This window comes from Mustela nivalis (genome assembly GCF_964662115.1).
Source record: "Mustela nivalis genome assembly, chromosome: 14".
Classification (NCBI taxonomy): domain Eukaryota; kingdom Metazoa; phylum Chordata; class Mammalia; order Carnivora; family Mustelidae; genus Mustela; species Mustela nivalis.
Window position 1 is genome coordinate 10091548 of NC_139033.1, and position 14671 is coordinate 10106218.

General features: G+C 49.5%; 1 protein-coding gene across 3 annotated transcripts in view; it reads right to left on the reverse strand.

Annotated features, from left to right (window-relative positions):
- The window catches only part of RPH3A (rabphilin 3A), a 255224-nt gene that overhangs the window by 76346 nt on the left and 164207 nt on the right, over positions 1-14671 (reverse strand). Inside the window, exon 1 of one of the 3 annotated variants that reach the window (XM_082698403.1) lies at positions 1516-1596. The exons of the other annotated variants lie outside the window; for them this stretch is intronic. Coding sequence (XP_082554529.1) covers positions 1516-1518 — 3 coding nt within the window. The 5' untranslated portion in view covers positions 1519-1596. Of the gene's footprint in view, positions 1-1515; positions 1597-14671 lie in introns of those variants that run through there. 3 annotated transcript variants of the gene reach the window in all.

Consider the following 14671-nt stretch of genomic DNA (forward strand, 5'->3'; position numbering starts at 1 on the left):
TTAGCCAGCATACAGTACATCATTAGTTTTGCATGTAGCAGCCAATGATTCATTAGTTGCGTATAACAGCCATAGTGCGTGTAACACTCATCCCATCACGTGCCTCCGGCACTCTTCACCGCATCCCCTTTCCCTGTCTTGACAATCGTGGATGTGTGAGGATGGAGCCCCGCTCAGCCTGGGCCCCTGGGGGAGGATACACGCAGAGCAGACACCCCCTACTAGCCCCCTGCACCCAGTTAGCATGAGTGAGAGACAAATCTGGTGCTCCAGCCCCTGAAACTGTGGGGATGACGTGTTCCTGCAGCGACCACCTAACCCAGCCTGTCTGGGCTTCCCGACGGCCAGGACTGCACTATTTCATGTGCACCATCTCATTTGAACTAGAACACACCATCTTTTATTACCCAGTTTTACAGATCAGGAAACGGAAGCCCAGAGAAGTCCAGCGCTTTGCCCAAAGACACACAGCCAGGAAGTCTCACCAGGGTGTACCTTCACACCCCGAAGGCAGGGGAAAGCATGCAGAGTGGATCTTCCTGGGAAGAATGTCTCCTGCTGGACAGGGGTACCCCAAACCTTTCCTTCCTCCGCGGGGTTATGAATCTCTGGGCGCCCTGAGTCTACGAAGCCAAACACTGAGCTACAAAGTGCGCGCACTGTCACAGAACTCTGTCCAGGGCTCCCTACGCAGACCAGCCGATTACCTGGTCCCTTGATAAAGTGGAAACTGGCCTTTGTTGTGTTGTTAACCAAGCTTATTTCTGCTCCAGCTAGGCTGTGGTGTGCAGGGAAGAGGAAATGCTCAGGACTGATTTTTGTGTTGTCGCAAGCATGGCCAGACACAAGGTACCCCAAACAGGAAAATGGGATGAGCCGGGTCTGTGTATTAAAACAAGCCATTTAGCTTAATGGCCCCTGGCTGCCCCTTGGGCCCAAGTTACAATGAAACTTGTTCTGATTAAAACCCAGCTGGAACGGACTTATCTGCAGCCCTAAAGCTCATCACACCCGACAGAGCACAAGCGCCATCCTGACCCCTCCTCAGTGTCAAGGTCACATTGGACTATCCAAGGATGCAGACCTGGGTCTTTTATAAATGAGCCTTCTCACCACCCTGATGAATGATACACCACCCACTGATGACTGATACAAGTAATATACTATCTGGCTAAGAAGATATTCGTTGATAGGATTTGTATTTATATTTTTATATAATTTGCTATTTTCATATGGCAAATATGGTGGCATAGTGGCAGCATTGTATGGTCCAACCCGATAATAATAATAATAATAAAAATAGCTTTGCTGGATATCTTCTAGTCACTCGTCCAGATGCATTCACCCGCTACCCAGCTCTGTGTCCTGGGAGAATGTCCTGTGTGGGTGCGTTCAGAGGCTCTCCTGCCCTCCGGCTCCTGGTCGGGTCTGTCTAATGGGAGGCAGCCATAGCAGACCCGAAGCAGGGAGAGAGAGGCTAGGGCACATATTCTCTGGGCCCCGCCTGCTGGTTACCATGAGCTGGTTGCTGGGGATCACAGCTCCTGTCCGGAGGACTCCTCCATACAATCCTTTCTCTTCTGGGTCCACAGGTGTTCCCTTCCAGCCCCTCCAAGCCTAGACAGGCTAACAGCTCCCAGCACCTGATGGAAGGAGCTGGCTTGTTTGTGTGACTATAAATGCCCGTCCATTAAACTCGCCTCTCCTATCCCTCTGGACGTGCATCCAGTTTCCAAGGGTCTGCAACGTGCCAGGCCCTGTTCGAGGTTACGTAGCTCATCTAATCCTCACCATGAGCCAATGAACGATGGGCTTTCCTCTTCACAAATGAGGCACCTGCGGCACAGAGAGGTTCAGGAACTTCTCCCAGGTCACCCAGCTAGGAAATGATGGGGACACGTGGAGAATCCCAGCAGTGTGATTCTAGAGCCAGTGCAACAGGTGACAGGTACATGAGGGAGACGGGCCCAGGTCAAGGTTGGCTTTCTCACCGTTGGAGCTATCAAAAGGAGGGCCTGTGACTGTGAGAGGTGAGGAGCCCCCATCACTGCAAGTAATCCAACACAAACAGCAGAACTACTCGTCAGGGCTGCTGTAAAGAGGGTGACGTGCATTTCCAAAGAAAGGAACAGTTCAAGTTCACGGACTCCTCCCAGCCCGTTGCACTAACTCCCTGACTTGGCCGGACTCTCTTAGCAAGCAGGCAGAGACAGTGTCTTAAGACAGAAGGATAAAGTACTCGGGCCTCAGATGCTCCCTGCCCTGGGAAAATTGCATATTTTCACTTCATTCTTGTGAAGCAGAAGCAGTCAGGGCCCCAGGAGGGGCTCCTAGTTGTTTTCTCACCTTGGCACAACACACACACACACACATACACACTCACACGTCACCCTCATTTTCACCCATGGTACAAATTCCATGACAGAATTTTCCATGGAGAGCTCAGGCTTTGGAGTCACCTGGACCTGGGTCCAACTGCTAGCTAAACTCAATCTGGGCGAGTCTGGGCAAACTATTTAACTTCTTAGTGCCTCAGTCTCCCCATCTGTACAAAGGGGGCTACTTCCTAGAGCTCGTGAGAGGTGGGAACAGAAGACAGAGTAGTCAAGGCTGCCTTGCCCAGTGCTGCCACAGATGTTACCCAAGTGTTCTTCCAGAACCTCCGCCACCCAAAAAATAACACAGGTTCCAGAGTCTCTGGCCAGCAAGGATACTTCCTGCCTTGCACTGTGGCCATGGCCACTTCCCCTGGGGTGTGGATGCGAAGAAATCTGAGACCACTTCGAGAAGAACAGAAAGCTTCTCTTCATTGCCATGAACACTAGACCTTGAAGACCTGCCCTGCCCAGACCCGCCTGGTGCCAGGTGGGAGAAAGTAACAGAAACAGGAGTTTCGGTCGGTGTTGGCTGGTTCATTCAAACAAATGAACCACAAAGTTCCTGTCTCTCTCTCCCGTCCCCATGGAAACAGCCATCAAAGCATCAAATATGGACGGAGCACTCTGCGATTTACAAAGCCCTTGGTCGTCACGATCTCCGGGGCAGGTGGGCATGAGAGGAGTACAGGAGGTCAAGGAGTGCAGAGCGGCCAGGGTTCAAATCCCAGCTCTGTGTGTTCGGACAGTCACTTAACCTCTCTGTGCCTCATTTCCCTCATATGAAAACCAGAGATGACAATAACGGTGAGAACAGCACCTCCCTCCGGGTGGGGGACCCTGAGAGGTTAAATGAGCACGACGTATGGTTCAAGCACTCCCAACAGCAGCTGGCACATGTTGGGTACTAAATAAAGAGGAACAAGCCACCCTGGTCACATTTCTGGGGAATAAAGGCTGATAGTAACACCTGTAATGCCACTCGTCATCTGTCAGGTGCTGGGACCACGCTGCGTGATCTACTTATACGGGCTCCGATCGTGTTTGGCAAGAGACACCACTGAGTCCCTCTCACAGAAGGAAAAACTGGGGTTTTAAGGGTTAACTGGCTTTCCCCAGGATGGAATCAGAGCCAGTGAGTAGTAGGGCTGGGAGTCGAGGACAATTCGACTCTCAATACTCACCTGTCATCGTCTTCCTCCCGCCCCTCCCCCATCACGGAGCCCTCATGTCAGCCAAGAACATTCACTCTGTTCCAGGCTGAGCTTTCTACACATGTGGGGACTTAGCACAGCTGTCTCGACCCTCAGTTCAGTCTTTATACCAGGAAACGGAGGCAAGGAGAGAGGAGGTATTGGCCCAAAGTCTCCAGCTCAGCAGATGACAGAGCCTGTGTCCAAACCCCAGATGTCACAGTCCATTTTTACATCACACACACACACACACACACACACACACACACACACAGGCATGCACACAAAATTCCTTCTTGGTGCAGCCAACAAGTCACCGTCCATCCTTTGACTTGAAGACCTTCTAAAGAGAAATTATATTACAATAACATCTGGGAGCACCTGGGTGGCTCAGTCGGTTAAGTCTCTGCCTTAACCTGGGATCGAGCCCTGCATCAGGAGCCTGCTTCTCCCTCACCACCAGCCACTCGCTCTGCTCATTCTCTCTCTCTCTCTCTCAAATAAATAAATAAAATCTTAAAAAAAAAAAAAACTACATCTGAAGTTGATTTAGTTTCTCTTCTTTTCAGAGCTACTCACTCTAGTAGGTGATGCGTTTTATTGCATGAGGGGCCTCTCAGCATCCAGATTTCCAGGGACTTACATGAGCTCTTGAAAGAAATGAAGCCAGCAGCAAAAATGTGGGACACAGGCTATGGGCCAGTTTGTCCTGGGGCAGCAGAGAGACTGTTAAATTGATGTCCCTCAACAAACTTGCCTTCCACCTTAAATAACCCCTTCCCACACTGACTCTGAACTTTAGCTGAAGTCAGGAAATATGACCTGAGCAGAGCTGAGGTCCCCATGCACTGAGACATGGAAAGGGTAGCTCCCTAAAAGAACACTGGAGTGTTGGTTCTCAGTCTTGTGGACAATGATTTCTGTGAACTCGGTGAAGCTTAGCTCTGAGTTTCTGGGTTCTAAGTACGTGGCGAGGGTTCTCCCAGGTAGAGAAAGCTCACCTGAGAGGCTAGCCGGCCCGGAAGAGAGCAGAGCTAGAGGATCAGAACTCTGTCCCAGTGCTATTAATCCTAATGCTATTTTTGAGCCACTGGATAGAGTCAAGCCTCAGCTGTGTTGTGGCCTCTTCTAGTACATTAACCAATAAATGTCCCTTTGTGTCGCTTAAACTTGCCTGAGTGAGGATTACGATCAATGGAATCCTGATTGATAAACACACACTCACTCACACTCCGAATCATTCCTGTAATTTGCAAATTCTGTACCTGTGAATTTGCCTACTGACCCCTAGCCCCCAAAACAATACCTGTAGCACCTTCACGGTCATTTGGCATGCAGACACACACACGCACATACACACAGACACAGAACAGCAAAAAAAAAAAAAAAATGGGGGAAGGGGGGTGGGGTTATGGACATTGGGGAGGGTATGTGCTTTGCTGAGTGCTGTGAAGTGTGTAAACCTGGCGATTCACAGACCTGTACCCCTGGGGATAAAAATATATGTTTATTAAAAATTAAAAAAATTAAAAACAAAAAAAACCCAAGTGGCCCAACATGCATATTACCCGCTCGGGTCCAACAGCTCTCACATCACACACAGGTCTCTTTTTCAAGGTCTTGTTTAATGCCACGTTATTTACATTTTTATTGCAAACAATAAAATGATGATGATAAAATGGTGATTTCGCTGTTGAAAATGGCCCCTGAACCCAGTGCTGAGGTGCTGCCTGGTGTTCCTCAGTGCAAGAAGGCTGCAGTGCGCCTTACATAGAACCTACATTTGCCTGATAAGTTCATGGGCCATAAGTTACAGCGCCATTGGCCATGAGTTCAATGTTAATGACTCAACAATACTATCTACTGCTACGGACTGAATGTTCGTGTCCCCTCAGAATTCATGTGTTGAGACTCTACCCCCACATGGGATGGTATTAGCCGGGCGGGGGGTGGGGTGTGGGAGGTGATCCGGGTTAACTTAAGTCATGGGACTAGGACCCTCATGATGGGACTGGTGCCCATCTAAGAGTCTCGAGAGAGTTCTCTTGTCTCTCGGCCCTCTGCCACATAAAGACACAACGAGAAATCAGCAGTCTGCAGGCCAGAGAGAATCCTCACCAGAACCCGACCCTGTTGACACCCTGACCTCAGGCTTCCAGCCTCTAGAACAGTGAGAAAGAAATTTCTTTTAATTTTTTATTTATTTACTTATTTTTTAAAATTTACTTGACAGAGAGGTAGGCAGAGAGGCAGGCAGAGAGAGAGATAGGATTCGAAGCAGGCTCCCTGCCAAGCAGAGAGCCTGACTCGAGGCTCGATCCCAGGACTCTGCGATCATGACCTGAGCCGAAGGCAGAGGCTTTAACCCACTGAGCCACCCAGGTGCCCCAAGAAAGAAATCTCTGTTGCTTATAAACCACCCAGTCTTAGGCAGTTTGTTACTGTAGCCTGAACAGACTAAGACATGTGTTGAATAAGATGTCTGTAAGCAGAAACGCACACAAAACAAAGGATATGAATGGATCGGTTAAGGAAGTGTGAGTAGAAGCTTGCAGGGACCTAACCCGTTATTTCCCTCAGGAGTGATGATTCAAGTATGTGCTAATTCAGCGATCGTGGTGACTTTGCAGAATAAAACTACTCCAAATGATGAGAGTCAACTCTCTCTCATACGTATACATGTATGTATATAAAGTAGATAGTATATCGTATGCATAATGCGTAATGATATGTCATATATCTTATGTACATGCAAATGTTTATATATATAATATCCTAGTCAGCAAGTGCTCCTACCTTTCCACTTTCCCTTTTACAAGGAGGACTACTAAGTGGGGCAAACGCTTAGGAGTTTGGTCTGTTTTCTCTTTTATTTTTTCAGAGTCTGGTGGAGGCAAGGGGCAGATAATGAGATAATTGATGTAAAGAGGCAATTTGGGAGGAAAAGTGCCAAGGACCTACAAAGTACTGTCATTATGGCTTGTTCTCTGGCCAACTTCTCCCACGAGATGCCCACCAAGGTGCATTTCAAACCCCGTCCCTCCAACCATTCACCTTTCTGGAGCAGAACGAGGTGAGCTAAAAAGATGGAAACCAGCCAGGAGTGAACACATTGGTTTGGGGATTTGCCAGAGACGGAAAACTTACAGGAATTGTCTAGCATGCGGCTTTTCTGGAGTCTGACCGGATAATGAAGCAGGGCTGGGAGCAAATGGGTTTCTAAGTGTCTTTGCCATCTCTAAGCGCCCACGGCGTGGGATCCGAGGGGAACGAGTTTTGCAGCGAGCTGGGGGGGGGGGGGCGCTGCCGGTGGTTCCTCTCACATCAGCCTGCAGCTTAGTTTCTGCCATAAACCAGGTCACTGATGAGGGCTGATGGGAGGGAGTCGAAAGGTCCTCATCTTTCAAAGCGGAGGACAAGTGAAGAGTGAGTCCCCTTGGCCCTGAGTCTTAGTTAGCTCTTTTGGAGAAAAGAAACTGGAGGAAAGAAAAGGAAAGGACGAAGGCCATTTTTCTCTGAAAGCTAAGTGGAGGCTTGGCAGTTATCTGCGAGTTTTGGGACTGGTTTGAATGGCCAAGCTGCCATCGGAAAATCAAGAAAGGAGACAAAAGGGTCCCTCACAAGCCTTCATGGGACCTGGGGATGCAGAAGCCTTGAGGGAAAAACCAAGCTCCCAGAAAGGCAAGTCCTTTTGGCAGAATGGAAACCAGGGTCTGAATCTAGAGGCACGAGAGGGAGGAAGTGACGCAAGACTCCACCTCTCCAACAGCCACTTCACCTGGTGCTTCTGGAGACATCCTCAGGACCTCTCCTCAATAATCACCCTTCCTAGGAAGCCAACCTGTGTTCAGCTTAGGGACCCGTGAGACACGAAGTGGCTAACTCCAGACGCTTCAAGGCCGCGTCCTGGCTCGGTCCCTCGCTAGCCTGGGACCTTGGGCACCTCTCTGTACCCCTTGTCTGGAAAATGGGGGCTACAAATGCTCCTTCTTCTCAGGGCTGGTGGATGAAATGAGGCATGCAGAGTTCCCAGCACGGTGCTGGCCCATACTAAATGCTCAGTTAAGTGGGAGCTCTTATTACAGGAAAGAAAAAAAAAAAAAAAGACAATTCTAGCACAAAGTCCTGGTTGCCAACCACAGCCTGTAAGGTCTGAACTTACTTCCCTCCTCTCTGTGTTCTCCCCCTTCCGTACCTCCTGTCCATCTCTCCTCCCCCAGGGGCAGTCACCTCCAAACTGATGAGCACTGGCTCTCTTTAAAATTCTTAGGTGGCGAACCTTAGCATGGCAGATTTGGGGGGGAGCCGTATAAAGGGCTAATTCCAGGATACTGGAATTAAAATAGAATGTGCAAAATATCTAAAAACTAAAAACAAACAAAAATGCCAATTTCAGGATCCCAACCAAACCACCTAAAGAAGAAACTCGTGGTGAATGTCCCCATCATACTTTTTGGAAATCTGTCCAGTGATTATAATGTGCAGCCTGGACAGAGACCCACCTGCGGAGAACCACAGGCCCGGCTCCACTCGCTCTTTGGGTCCCTGTCCCTCCTGCCCAGGCATCTCGAACTTGGCCTTGCATCAGTGCCCTGGAGAGCTCGTGAAAACAGACGGATGTCCCCCATGCCTGTCCTGATGTTTTTGTTTCAGGAGGTCTGGGACCCAGCCTGAGAGTTTGCATTTCTATTAAGTTCCAGGTGGCGGCGATGCTGCTGGTCTAGGGACCACACTCTGAAAGCCACCACTTTATGCCAGTGCTAGAAAAAGGGGACCCACGAGACCAAGCTTCCCAGATCTCAGCCTCCTTTGTGGGTAACACTCTCTTGCCTCGAATCAGAGCAAATAACTCAGGGGTGCACCAGTCAATGTCATCATAGATCTGGGAAGGCCAGCGGAGAGGCTAAGAGCTTCGGGGCCTCACCTTCTCTTGTTTCTCTCCTTTTTTTAAAAACAATCCACCACTTCAGAGTCAGTCCTGGAGCATTTGCTGCCCATTCTTCCACACACCGCCCAAACCCTTCGCCTGCAATGCAGGTCTTCTTAAATATTGAATAATGAATAAGTCTGCTTCCTACCAGCGGCCGTGACCGGGCTGAGGGAATGTGCAAATGGACTAAGTCTTAATGTGATTAATCAGGTTAAAAAGATCAGGCTGCTGAGCTGGTTTTGGAAAAGACCTTCCCTTCTTCCCCATCACTGAAATCTCTGGTGCCTCCAACACCTCCCCTGCCCATCCCCTACCCCTTCCTGGGGATTTTTTTGCCGGGGGGGGGGGGTGTGCCGCTGCTGCTTTTGCTGTTTGATGAACCATTAAGTGAGTTAGAGTGGCCTGGGGAGTGGGTCAGGTTGTGAGCGAGAGCACGAACTTCAGAAGGGCATAGTCAGCATTTTTTTTTTAATCTGACAAATACTTCCCGAGCACCTACTGGGTGCCAGAGGCTGTGGGGTAAGGCACACTGAGTGCAGAGTGCTAAATAAAAGAGTCAAATGATCCTGTTCTGTGGGAAGAGCTGGCATTCCAGCGGGGAGAGTCGACGAACAAAATAAATACTATAGTAAGATCGTGTGTCACACGGTGCTAAGTGCCAGGGAAAAACGGGCAGGCAAGGAGGACCCAGGATTCTGGCACAGGGGTGTAATTTCTAAATAAGATGATCTAGAAAAGGCCTCTCTGAGAAGGTGATATTTGGGGAAAGGCCCACAGAAAGTGAGGCAGTGGATGGGGGCGGGAAGGATGAGGACGACCCCTTCTAGAAGGCTGAGCTCTGAGATTTCATCGTCATGACCATGATCATTCGTTGATGAAGCCTCTCTCACGTGCCATGCCTGTTCCAAGCAAAGACAATATATACCGACTCGTTATGGCCCCAAGAAAATCCGGGGAGGTTGATGCTATTGCTAGCGCTTTTCCAGATGAGGAAACTGAGACACAGGGAGATTTAGTAACTTGGTCGGAATCACACAGCAGCAGAGCTGGTGGACTGGTAACTTCCCCAACCCCCTCTCCAGATTTTCAGGGAGGAGCCCCACACCACAGTTCACCGCAGAACAAAATCTCTCCCTGGTTGGGGTCACACTGCCCTTTCCTCTTCCAGGGGATTGGGGCTGTAAAAAGGGTGGGGTACAGAGGGCTGAGCCAATATACAAAGTCCTTCCAGAGTATTTGTCAAATCGCTCGGCGCCCTCCCCTGGAGGTGAATCCCACCACAGCTAAGGAGCCCTTTACAAAACAGATCAGATCAGGTCATCTGCTTATAAAAACAGAGTTTCTCTGAGAACTGCTCTCAGAAGAAAGGCAAGCTGTCATACCATGGTCTTGCAGGTACCACCAACCTCATCTCGCACTGGGCTCCCCGCAGCCTTGTGCTCCCATCATGCTGGCTTTCATTCAGAGCCTTGAATGCCACCTCAGGGCCTTTCCACATGCTGTTCCCACTGCTGTAACTGTTCTCTTTGCTTTACTCAGTTCACTCCTATCCATCCTTCAGCTCTCAGGTCCAATGTCACTTCCTCAAGGAAGCCCTCCCAGATTTCCTGGCGATGCTCTCTCATAGACCTTTCCTGAACCCTCAGGTTTTACATATATATATATATGATATCCACACGCATGATTACTGATTTATGTCTACCTCCTCGAGAGAAAGGTTCAAATCGAAATCATTTTCTATTTTATTCCAGCCCTGAGTGCAATGCCTGGCTCTAAGTGACCAAATAGAAGGTAAGGATCTTCCCAAACAAATACTCCTCAGAAAGCACCTTCTATCCTAGATGTTTCTCACAATGTTGAGCACTTCTCATTCCCTCTCAAATTTGCTTTATTTTGCGTAACAAGATAGTTCAAGTAAATTCCTTCTCAACTTTCCAACCAGCAGGCAACTCCAAATGGTGTGTCTTCCTTTTCCTAGTCTCCAACCAAAAGCATCTGCAGGAGGTGAGTTTTGTTACAGTTATAAAACCTTCCTTACTTTTCTGGTTCACTGATTATTATCTAAATATGTGTCCGCAGCAGAAAGAAACCAATTAATTGAGTCTTTTATATAATATGTGATCTTAAGTATGTGTGTGTCATACAACTAATGAAGCAAATATTATAAATGGATCCTCGATCATTTCATCTGCATCCCTAACAGGGTTTTGTTTTGTTTTCTTTTTTTTTTATAAACATATATTTTTATCCCCAGGGGTACAGGTCCATGAATCGCCAGGTCCACACACCCCACAGCACTCACCAAACAGGGTTTTGTTTTCTTGCTTCTAGTTCCCAATAGATTATTACCTACATCTGGCAAAACATTTCGTGTGGGCCACTAAGTACTGGGGCTACGGTGGGACTAGCAGCTGGCGCCCATCGGGAAGGATCCCGAGGCCACCGAATTCACCATCTGCTTTTCTCCAGCCTCTGTGACTGTCATTTTGCCACTTTATGTCACATTAACGCTTTGTCATTGGCCTGGTGGACCTGCTATGATTTGAAGCTCTGTGACTTGGCCACTGTCATCCCCAGGGACTGAACCTTTCATTGGGAAATCAGCTGCCCTCCAAGGGGCTTCCTTCCTTCATCTGTAAATGGAATTCACATTATGGAATAATGGAATAACTTCTTTAAAAAGTTCTAGGTCATCATAAGCAGCTGAGGTTTATACCGTCAATGTACCATATCCTGGGTGCTACTCTGGGAGATTCCTGTGTGTGTTACTTCATAGAGTCCTGACAGCACCCCCCGTGAGGGAGGCGCCATTATTATTCCCATCTCACAGGGGATTAAACTGAGGTCAGAGAGCCCAAATAACTTGCCCAAATTCCCAGGCTGGCAAGTCGTACAACTCGAATTACAAGGAGCTTTGGGAGCAGCGGCTGTGCCTCTAATCACTGAGCTGTTGCCCCTTACCGATCCGAATGAATAACATTCATGCTTCAGATCCTAGATTCAAGCTGGGAGGATTGGAAGACCATAGAGACCATTTCTACAGAGCTTCGTATTAACGAAAGAAATTCTAAGCTGCTTGATCATCACAACAACTCCAAAAAATAAGTGGTGATTATCTCATTCTACAGAGCAGGAGTCCCTGGAAGGTGCATTTTCTCACTATGAAAGTTCTATCTTTGACTTTGGTGTCCAAAAGATCTGGATTGGGATTCCTGAATCTCCCCTTGACCGGCAGTGTGAATTTGGGCAACTGAGACCTCTCTGTCCTCTATAGCCTCAGAGTTCTGGTCTGCAAAATGGGCATGAGAACACTGCCTCCTTTACAAGCCCCGAGAGGGTTAGAGATCACTTAGGTGAGTGCAAAGCCCAAGGTCAAGCCCATCGTCACTGCTCTGTGACTTGGTGGACAGGGTCCAATTCATTTGCTTCCTGTATCCAAGTGCAGCTCATGGGTCTTTTCAGCAAGATGATGATGCAATGCTATGAACAGCTGGGGAGCCCCCCTGCCCCACCCCAGGGCATCAGAGACCACCCTGCAGTAGAGACCTGAGGTCACCCCACAGCTTGTGTCAACCTAAAATCTCAGCCCTGTGGTGCCCCATGGGGATAAAGGCTTCCATCCGACGCCCGCTGCCATGACAACCAGAGGGAGAATTTTCCAGAGCTGGAGTCTGTTCAGTCCCAGAGCCTGGTGGGGGACGGGGTTCTTGGGGGTCCTCTCTGGCCACTTGAAGACTCCCCCTACCAGCTTCTGTGGTGTTTTACCCTCTGAGTGTGTTCCGAACCAAATGAGCCTTTCTGCCACCACCGGTCCTTCTCCGGAGGCCACATCAGTGTCAGAGTCGAAACCCTGGTCCTGGGGACCACACAGAGGTGGCTCGTGTGGCTGACTCTGCATGGGACCAGGGGCTCTCCACATAGACGGAGAAAGAACTATTCAACAGGGTGGCCACTGTCTCAGCCTCAGCTAAGAAACCGTTCCCAACACACACACACACACACACACACACACACACACACACAGTAGATCCCGCAGAACATGGAGGAGATACAGACAACTACTTATCCAACCCCCCTCACAGGGGGCCAAATAAAGAAGTTTTATTACACAAAGTGATGACATGCAGCCTCTTACTTCACTTTCAACAACCTTATCGAATGAATACTACCATTCCCCCCATTCTACCGAAGAAGAAACTGAGGCTGAGAAGGACAAAGGCCACTTGGCCAAAGGTCACACAGCTGGTGGGTATCACAGTCTGATTCAAACCCACATCTGCTGGGCTCCAAACCCCACCGACGTGACCACTGCCTCCCTCTCTGTACCCATGGGGCATCACGACTGATGAGCGCTCTGTGTTTTCTGAGCAAACAAACCAAACCTAAACCATGAAGGGTCTCTCCACAACCTCCCCAGTGACTACTGAATCTCTATTAAATAGAGATTAAGTCTCTGTGTCCTGAGTCCCCGCTGGTTCGTGCAGGAAAGTCCCGGATATATTCCAGGTAACTAGAAGGAAGCTAACGTAAGCTAAGAGAACGGGGGACGTGTGGGGGTATTTATGGCTGGGAGTGTATCAACAATTAGGAGCAAAAGATTAGATGCACATTTTGTAATGTGGAAGGATCTTAAAAACAGGTGCTAAGTGGAAAAAAAAAAAGTGAGCAACAAGGAGATTTATGGACCCATACCACTTATATACGTTAAAAGTCCCTATTTTGAAGGTACGTATACAAACAGAAGAGATGTCCACTAAATGGGATAGGAGGGCCACCTGTGAGGGGACAGGAATGGCCTACGAGGATAAAGAGAATAAATAACAAAAGACTGAGAAAGAAACCTTTAGGGATCTATGGTGGTCTTGTCCTCGGAAATGAGAAAAAGAATCCCACTGTCTGTGCCCCGGCCAGAAGACGAATTCCACGCTCATCTACAAAGCAGATGAGTTCTGGGTGGAAACCTGAGAGGCTCCAAAGGAGGCCAGCTCTCCCCGCACTGTAATCAGAAGCAAAGCCCCCTCCTGGGCACCAGCATGGGGGCACTATTCATTTCTCCCCCCGGGGACTGCTCTCCAAAGAGGCACGCGCTGTTCAGAAGACACGTGCCCAGACCCCTCTGCAGATAAGACAGAGAACACGTAGGCCTGTCCCAGCCAGATAAACCCTCCCAAGGGGGGAAAAAAACAACAAGAAGAAACAAATCTACAGAAACGGCGGCCAGTCCCTTTGTGAGAGGCACGGGAGGTGAGTGCTGGGTCCGTGCCTTGCATGGCCCCTCTCGGGCTGGGTCGTCTTGCTTTGGGCTTCTGGGATGTGCCAGTGCTGATGACCCCCTCTGCCTGGGGCTGGTCAGCTCTCATGACCAGCACGAAGGTCTGTAAGGATCAGAGGGAGGGCTGCAAACACCAGGAGCATGCATCTTCCCTCCTGCCTAGCAGCCCTCCCCACAAGCCCCCCATCTGCAGACCTCTGGGAGAGATACTTGGCCACGTCCCCGCCTGTCATGGCAGCAGCAGGACCCCCTCCAGTAGGTTGCTTAGCACTGGCAGCCTATTCCAGCCCCTGCTCATGAGAGAACAATCCCTGAGCTGTTGCTGTTTCCTCCGGGGAGAGAGAGAGGGTGCATTTTAGCATGGACGGAGCACTGGCAATCTCCTTGAAAGGCATCCCCTCACTTGGCACAAGCTGTTCCTCTTGCTGCTTAAGCCACAGGCCCCTGGTTGCAGCCAAGGCCCCTCTTGTGATCTCCAGAATCACAACTGCTGCACCAATGCCAAGAACAGGTCCTGTCTCGCTGGGAGTGGAACCTGGTTCCTCTTGCACCCCCACATCTGATCCCTCCGTAAGACCTGTCTGTGATCGTGCAGAATACCCCCAAATCTGACCACCTTCTTCCCGGGTCCATGGCCTCGTCGCTGGTCCCCGTGTCTGGTCTCCCGGACCACCTCAGCCTCCTGCAGTCCTTTGTCCACTAACAGACCAAAGTGATGAGGACCAAGACTGGGAATTAGATCACGTTGTGCTCCTGATGAGAACCGTCCCCCAAAATAAAGTAAAATCCAGACTCCTTGCCTCCACTGGAGTCCTGCATGGCCCAGCCCCCACCCCCATCCCAACCCTGGCCCACCTCGCCCCCCTCACTCTCCCCGGCCACCTCTTACACTGGTCTTCTT